Genomic DNA, 8768 nt, shown 5'->3' on the forward strand with positions numbered 1-8768 from the left:
ATAGTAAAGAGAATTATTTATTTCAGCTTTTATTTATTTCATCACATTCCCAGTAGGTCAGAAGTTAACATACACTCAATTAGTATTTGGTAGCATTGCCTTTACATTGTATAAATTGGGTCAAATGGGCAGCCTTCCACAAGCTTCCCACAATAAGTTGGGTGGATTTTGGCCCATTCCTCCTGACAGAGCTGGTGTAACTGAGTCAGGTTTGTAGGCCTCCTTCCTCGCACACGCTTTTTCAGTTCTTCCCACAAATATTCTATAGGATTGAGGTCAGGGCTTTGTGATGGCCACTCCAGTACCTTGACTGTTGTCCTTAAGCCATTTTGCCACAACTTTGGAAGTATTCTTGGGGTCATTATCCATTTGGAAGACCCATTTGCGACCAAGCTTTAACTTCCTGACTGATGTCTTGAGATGTTGCTTCAATGTACCCACATCATTTTCCATCCTCATGATGCCATCTATTTTGTGAAGTGCAACAGTCCCTCCTGCAGCTTAGCACCCCCACAATTTGATGCTGCCACCCCCGTGCTTCAGGGTTGGGTTGGTGATCTTCACCTTTTTCCTCTAAACATAATGATGGTCATTATGGCCAAACAGTTCTATTTTTGTTTCATCAGACCAGAGGACATTTCTCGAAGAAAGTATGAGCTTTGTCCCCATGTGCAGTTGCAAACCGTAGTCTGGCTTTTTTATGGTGGTTTTGGAGCAGTGGCTTCTTCCTTGCTGAGTGGCCTTTCAAGTTATGACGATATAGGACTCGTTTTACTGTGGATATAGACACTTTTGTACCTGTTTCCTCCAGCGTCTTCACAAGGTCCTTTGCTGTTGTTCTGGGATTGATTTGTACTTTTTGCACCAAAGTACGTTCATCTCTAGGAGACAGAACGCGTCTCCTTCCTGAGGGGTATGACGGCTGCATGGTCCCATGGTGTTTATACTTGCAAACTATTGTTTGTACAGATGAACGTGGTACCTTCAGGCATTTGAAAATTGCTCCCAAGGATGAACCAGACTACAATTTATTTTCTGAGTTCTTGGCTGATTTCTTTTAATTTTCCCATGATGTCAAGCAAAGAGGCACTGAGTTTGAAGGTAGGCCTTGAAATACATCCACAGGTTCACCTCCAATTGACTCAAATGCTGTCAATTAGCCTATCAGAACCTTCTAAAGCCATTACATAATTTTCTGGAATTTTCCAAGCTGTTTAAAGGCACAGTAAACTTTGTATGTAAACTTCTGTCCTACTGGAATTGTGATACAGTGAATTATAAGTGAAATAATCTGTCTGTAAACAATTGTTGGAAAAATTACTTGTGTCATGCACAAAGTCGATGTCCTAACCAACTTGCCAAAACTATAGTTTGTTAACAAGAAATGCGTGGAGTGGTTGAAAAACGAGTTTTAATGCCTCCAACCTAAGTGTATGTAGTCTTCCGACTTCAACTGTACACCACCGGTCCAAAGTTTTAGAACACCTACCCATTCAAGGGTTTTTCTTTATTTTTTACTATTTTCTATTTGCTACATGATTCCATATGTGTTATTTCATAGTTTTTATGTCTACACTATTATTCTACTATGTAGAAAATAGTAAACAATTAAGAAAAAACCTTGAATGAGTAGGTGTTCTAAAACTTTTGACCGGTAAGTGTACACGGGGTACCAGCACCGAGTCGATGTGTAGGGGTACGAGGTAATTGAGGTACGAAATGACAGATAATTAACAGTAGCAGCAGCGTATGTGATGAGTAAAAAAAAGTTTGTGCAAAAATTATCAATGCAGATAATCCGGGTAGCTATTTGGCTAGCTATTTAGCAGTCTTATGGCTTGGGGGTAGAAGCTGTTCAGGGTCCTGTTGGTTCCAGACTTGGGTGGCTGGAGTCTTTGACCATTTTTAGGGCATTCCTCTGACATCGCCTGGTTTAGAGGTCCTGAATGGCTGGGAGATCGGCCCCAGTGATGTACTGTTTATGTTATGTTTAGATTCTCATGTGTATGCTGCGTGCAGAGGTGGGTACTGATGCTTGTAGAGCACATGTGCAGTATATGTGTGTGTGTGTGTGCGTGTGTCTCTGTACTTCCTGTGGGCACAGGGGAGAGAGTGATAAGAGAGTGGAGAGAGAGTGAAAATAAATTATACAGATTGAGGAAATCTGTGGTTCCTTGCCAGGATTAGGGATCTGTGTCATGTGGTTGACACGCTTATGACAGAGGTTAGGAGGGGAATGTATACAGCCGAATCATCTGTTTGGATAGGTTCCCTGCTGACTTTGCTGAGTACAGCAGTTATTTTGCTGTACTCACACAGTGTGTGTTTGTGACTATTATGTGCAGGTTTATGAGTCATTCTAAGAGCTATACCGCCATTCTGTTTCTCATAATTCAGTGACTCTTTTTCGAGGAGCATTTTGTTAGTTTGGTACTTGGGCTGACCCTTCTCTCCATTTCTCTCCTCAGCTGGACGACAGGGGACTGGGGGCCCTGCAGTCGGTCCTGTGGTGGCGGGCAACAGACACGTCACATCCAGTGCTTGCGTAAGGTGACGTACCAGCGGGAGGAGGTGGTGGCTCACTCCCTGTGCCCGGTCATCGCCCCAGCCCAGGTGCAGCCCTGCCACACCCAGGCTTGCCCATCTGAGTGGAGCTCTGGAGCCTGGTCACAGGTAGGCCACACTTCGCGACATGCCCATATACTGCCTATTATAGTTTGAAAAAGGTTGTTTTTGAAATCTTTATTTATTTTTTTGATTCTATAAGACTTTGAGATGTGTCAGCTAGCACTGCAATTAATTAGCAAATGTCTGTGGTGGCCTAATGTATGGGGAAAACACTCCTCTGCCCTCTGCTGGACACATGGTTAATTGCGTACTCACTGGCCTGAGAACAGGACACAGACTGCAGAGAACTATTTCAATCATATTATCGTCATTAATCACACGCCATTATTGTGAGTCCCTCAATTTAGTTGGCTGGGCAAAACTGACATGGCCAGATTTATAGAGGCTATGAATACCTAGTCATGATCAGTGACAGTGTTCTCCATCTTAGTCAGTAGTGACTGGGATCTCCGCCTGTTGTTTCTATAAAAGCCTGTCTGTCAGGGATACCGCAGATACCTGGAGGGGCGTTTCTCTTTACTGCATTATCTGATGTATCTGCTTTTATTAAGCAGTGCACAGTATAGGATACAAATAAAATGACTTTTATTCCAGGTCTTTTCACGTCTTATTCAATACTTCAAACATACCCGGCCTACACTGTTACAGTACGTCATACTGTCTTTGAGAGTTCTCGGGCTATCTCAAGTTGAGTGTGTCTCTTTGCAGAGAGAGCCCAGAGTGATTTAATGCACTGACTTCATCCCTTATTGACGGCATCCTTCACAGGGTTCAGATGCAACACTGAGCATATGCCTCCCAGTATGAGTTCAGGCTGAGTTTACCAGACCCTCTGTTCCTCCGCTCTCCTCTCAGTGTTCCAAGTCGTGTGGGCGTGGGATGAGGAAGCGCGGCGTGTTCTGCAGGAGCATGGACCCCGGAGCAAAGGCTGTGGTGGTGCCGGACAGTATGTGTAAGCCACACCACAAACCCAAGGCCCAGGAGACATGCGTCGTGCGCCGCTGCCCCAAGAATGACCGGCTGCAGTGGTTCACAACACCCTGGGGCGAGGTAGGGACTCACGGAGGCAGACAGACAGACGCACATGCTGTACAAACACACCCACACATACTTTGTATAACCTTGTACACACCGGCACACAAAGAAACCCATACATGCATTGAAGATTGTCTAGACAGAAATGCATTTGTGATGAACATACACATCCAGAGTGCTGATGCTGTGTCCCCAAATAGCCTGAATACCAAAGGCGAACATTTCAGACATTCACTTTATAAGTTGAGCACTGTTGCTATGGCGATGTGGGCTGACCTTGTCTTGTTCTCTCCACTGGGGGACCAGCTGTATTTCTCTCTGAGGGTTCTCGCATTGTCTTATTCTCTCCGTTTTCTTTTTGCTAATGGTGCCTCCTCTGGCTGTTCTCTCCGCAGTGCTCCACATCCTGTGGCCCAGGTGTCAGAAGCAGAGAGCTGCGCTGTAGGGAGAGGGATTCACAGGGGGGCTACACAGAGTTCCCTATGAGAAGGTGCAGGAACCTTCCCAAACCCTCTGGGGAGCTCCAGCAGACCTGCAGCATGGGGCCGTGCCCAGAGCCTCGACTTGTCGTCCCAGGAAGGACAGCCAGTGCAGTGGTCCTGGGCTGGTACTCTTCTCCTTGGCAGCAGGTATGTATATCCACTCTCCATCCACCCTGCCTGTTCTCCCAGACATGATGGGGATTCATGTTGAATGGATGTGGACTTAGTGAAACATCCTCTCTCGCCCTCGACTCTCGCTCTCTATCTCTCTGTTGACAGGCCCAAAGGGGGTGGTATTCATGTATATGTATGCAGTATCTACCAAGGCAACCTCTTTCAGTCTGACATCTGACTTCCCCTTGATCAGGGGGCCTGTGATGTCTGTATGCACGTAGGCTCTCTCTCCTCTCCCTAGACATAGCTTGGAGGTAATGGACATGGTGTATGCATTCGTAATCTTTTCTAAGTACGATCTTCAACACCTCTCTCTCTCTCTCTCTCTCAGTGTTCTGTATCCTGTGGGGGAGGGGTACAGTCCCGTTCTATCCAGTGTCTGAGACAGGGACGTCCTGCAGCTGGATGCCTGAACCCCCAGAGACCCATAACTTCCCGGGCATGCAACACACACTTCTGTCCTGCTCCTCGTCCTGCTCCCCCTGCTCCTCCTGTTCCTGGGCCAGCCCTCAAAGGTGAACTACTTCAACTCATAGAAACTATGGTAAAGTTCTGTCTGGCACTTTTGTCGGTGCGCGTTTATTGACACGATCCCCCTGATCTTCTCTCCATCAGACGAACAGTCTTGTGTCGACTTCTTCAGCTGGTGTCACCTGGTTCCTCAGCACAGTGTGTGCAATCACAAGTTCTACGGACATCAGTGCTGCAAGTCCTGCAATGGCAAAAAGCTATAAGTTCGGAGGACTCCTTTTCCCATGAGCCTCTAGCTGCGAATTGCTTAATATGCGCTACAACTCTAAAGGGTGCTGTGGTTGAAAATACACTTTGGGCCATAATGCACAAGAGAACTGAGGTGCAGTCTCTGTTCCTGGAGTACTTGACTAACAGTGATTAGCAAAATAAAAGAGAATAATCTCCATCTTTCTGGATACGTTGTGCTAAAGATGGCAATGTGGGCAAAGACATTCATGCGAATGCAGCATCTCATACTGTAACTGGAAATGCAGTGCAACAAATCATTGCAGGACATTCTCTGTGTAAACATATGTCTTGTATGTCCTGATACTGTCAACATCTAACTCAAAGCCATCAAGAGAGCTCTGAGAATATCTGCATTTTAGCTCGCTCATGTTTTGGATATGTAAAGGACATTTTAAGTTATTATGGCACACATGTCATTTTAGCATTTGTCAGGTGTACCATGTGCTCTGTGTGCTGCATGTGCTCTGTGTGCTGCATGTGCTCCATGTTTCAAGCTCTTTACATGTAGCAGGCTACCTATCACAGAAATGATACATGTAAAACTTTAAAAATACATTTTGAAGTTGATCACAACTCCCAAATGCACTTATCAGGCCTGGTCCCTCTATCTCTCATGGTTCATGATTGGTGCTTCATTGTGTAACAAGATACAGTACTTACAGTACATGTGTACATTCCATACATCTTCATGTTGTGAGTACATGCATATTTGTGTATGAGAAAATAACGTTTGTTTACCCATATTTTAATGTATGCTCCATGTGTCCTGAGCAAGGCAGTTAACCCACTGTTCCATCGGGCGCCGATGACTTGGACGTACACCACTCTGATTCAGAGGGGTTGGGTTAAATGCGGAAGACACATTTCAGTTGCATGCATTCAGTTGCACAAACTGTCTAGGTATCCCCCTTTCTTGTGAAAATATTGGTGCAATTCTGACAGCCGCCGGGATACCCTATGTTCTTTCCCATCATTCCCATCATCATGATAAGGAAACATCCTCTGTCTATTGGGCCAGCAGCACTGAACCTAGGTCCTCTCACACCGGATAGATATGATGCCAAATCATTAACTAGCGCTGGGTATAGCGATAGAGGATCCCCCAGACTTCCACCACTCATTCATGAAAATCAATGTCTGCAGGCTAGTAAAGGGAGCTGTGGATGGGGCCGGGTCAGAGAAGATGCTTTATTTCCTCTGCCTGGCCTGGTGGGAGATGTGGAGAGAAGTGGTAGGCGAGAGTTGGCGGCATAGTTGAGAGGGAGGAAGGGGTAGCCAGGGTTGAGGTTGTCACGTGCTCTCGACATACTTTTTCAGAATGCTAATTAGTCACAGAGCCTGGCGTGGTGGGAGCAGACAGACTTTAGGGGGGGGCAGAGCAGACCAACAAAGGCCTCTAAAGAGGGCTGCTGCATACTTCCCTCTGTTTACTCTGCCCCTGCTCTCACCATCCAGACCAGCTCTGTTTGGTTTGTTTGAGAAAATGTCAGCATCCCTCCACCCCCCCCCCCCCCCCCCCCCCCCCCCACACACACACACATTTTTAGCATCAGTCAGTGCTACGAAGTACTGTAGATCGCATCTACACGATGGTAAATCCCATTTTTGCACTATTGGCCATGTGGAAGGCAATGGGATGGCCAATTATACAGACAGCAAAGGCAACCTACTTCCAGCCAGCAGGGAGAGAAACAGGAAGAGCATGGCTAGAGTATAGGATGTTGTTTGCTGTAAATCATAAAGATCCTACGTCTGCCCCTGCTCCACCGAGAGGGATGGTCCCATACAGAGAGAGATGTCTGGTCTGGTCAGAGGCTCTGTGACCATGGAGTTGTTTTTCCTCCTCCTCAGCCTGCTCTCCATCAGTGGCTTTGAATGGAGAGTGTAGAGGGACAGAGAGAGAAAGACTGATATGATTGTGAAGGACATTCCTGAGCGGTGGCTCTCTCTGCCTCTGGTCTGGCCTGCTCACGGCTAACACGGTCATTCTCATGGGAGGCTACCATTCCTTCCAATACCACAGCTTCCTCCCCTGCCTTCACCAGGCCTGTACAGCATCCCTGCAACCTACGCTCACAAAGGGTCAATATGGACTGTTGACTGTTCCTTCTCCCTTTCTTGCTATACTCGTATCATTTTATGTTTTTGTTTGTTATATTGGTTAATGAACTAGTTTCCACCAGGGATGGTACTCTCTCTGTATTATAAAACCACTCAAATAGTTTCCGGTCCCTGGGAATTGTCTGTGTGAATTATCTCTAGTTTATTGTGCTGAACTAATGCTCTCAAATAGACTTTCAAATGTCACATTGGCCTGTAGGAGGACATGGGAGCGGGGAATGTTTGATTTTATGTGTGTTTTTTCATCAGCCTTGCATCGTTCGTATTTCCACATGTGTTGTTCGTGTTATTTTCTATGTCCTGTACAGTTGTTGTATACTCTATTGTCTTTTCACCTGTAAAGACAGGAAACGTGTGTAATTTATTACTGTTTCATTGGATCGGAGATACTGAACACTATTGGTTGAGAGGGGAGCTGCTTGTACTATAGAGCATGATCCGTGTAATATTTAATACTTTTTCTCAAAGTTTTATAATAAAACTATGACAAAATGTATTCCCCCTACCTCTCCGATGCTCCTAATACTTTTGTGTCACACTCGGCAGGAGGGATGATTGGGTTTAATCAACACGTTTCTCTCAATCTACCCTGAATCACGATGGCAGGAATCCCCCATCATTTCCACTGCACGCTTACTCCTAGCGGATCAATGCAGCCATTTTGTACATTTTCAGGGGTAGTGATGGGTCTGGGAGGTGGAGGTTTTTCAGCTATATTATTTCCTTTGTTCATGGGAGGATATATACCTTGTCATGGTCCTGTGCATAACAGCCCCCTTTGTTTCCTCCATGATCACCAGCCCGCTCTCGGTCATCTCCATCCTCCCCAAACACTCACAACACCACTCACATACAGACCTGTCACAACGTTACACCCTTTGGTTATTTCTCCTCATGATCTACTTCAGCTCATTTATTTATAAATACTCTGTAGAGATGATTCATTCCAAAGAACATGGTGCTGTATCTCTTTATATACTCTGCCAGCATCCAAATGGGTCTGTCACCTTTTCTGTGTTTTTTTTATTTGAAGCTGAAAGACGACAGTCTATCTCTTTCGTTCACACTGAGCATTGAGCTAGTTGTCGTGGGTTTCTTAAGGCAGTGAAGCACAAGTTGCCATCTGACCAACTCCAGCTAAGTTGTAACTTGGTGGTAACCCCCACACTCCATGATCCTTCAGCTGCACTCAGGCAGTCACCTATGATCCTTCCTGTGAGGTGAACCTTTGGAGAGCTGCGCACTTCTGACAGTCATTCTAATCACATTTGAACAGAGCTCTGTCCGTAAGCGTCTCCTTTTCTGTGCGAGAGTGATCTCTCTGTGTCTCCCAGCGCTCAGGCTGAGGGCAGACTTCAATCGAAGTGCGAACTGTCATATTTCAATGCCACCGCTCTCATCACCACTACAATGTCAGGCAGAGTTCACTGAGCACATACTTGTGTGTGCGCACACACACACACACACACACACACACACACACACACACACACACACACACACACACACACACACACACACACACACACTCTCAGTCTGTCTGATATTCCCAGTGGGGTTATATCA

The 8768-nt window shown here is 45.9% G+C and overlaps 1 protein-coding gene across 2 annotated transcripts in view; it reads left to right on the top strand.

The window, feature by feature from the left end:
* The window catches only part of LOC139411361 (A disintegrin and metalloproteinase with thrombospondin motifs 18-like), a 46123-nt gene extending 38425 nt beyond the window's left edge, over window positions 1-7698 (top strand). For both annotated transcript variants that reach the window (XM_071157635.1, XM_071157636.1), the window contains 5 exons: window positions 2469-2673; window positions 3484-3678; window positions 4059-4292; window positions 4651-4834; window positions 4935-7698. In XM_071157635.1, coding sequence (XP_071013736.1) covers window positions 2469-2673; window positions 3484-3678; window positions 4059-4292; window positions 4651-4834; window positions 4935-5053 — 937 coding nt within the window. In that variant the 3' untranslated portion in view covers window positions 5054-7698. The remainder of the gene's footprint in view (window positions 1-2468; window positions 2674-3483; window positions 3679-4058; window positions 4293-4650; window positions 4835-4934) is intronic.
* Window positions 7699-8768: the final 1070 nt, after the last annotated feature.

The sequence above is a fragment of the Oncorhynchus clarkii genome, chromosome 6 (genome assembly GCF_045791955.1).
Source record: "Oncorhynchus clarkii lewisi isolate Uvic-CL-2024 chromosome 6, UVic_Ocla_1.0, whole genome shotgun sequence".
Taxonomy (NCBI): domain Eukaryota; kingdom Metazoa; phylum Chordata; class Actinopteri; order Salmoniformes; family Salmonidae; genus Oncorhynchus; species Oncorhynchus clarkii.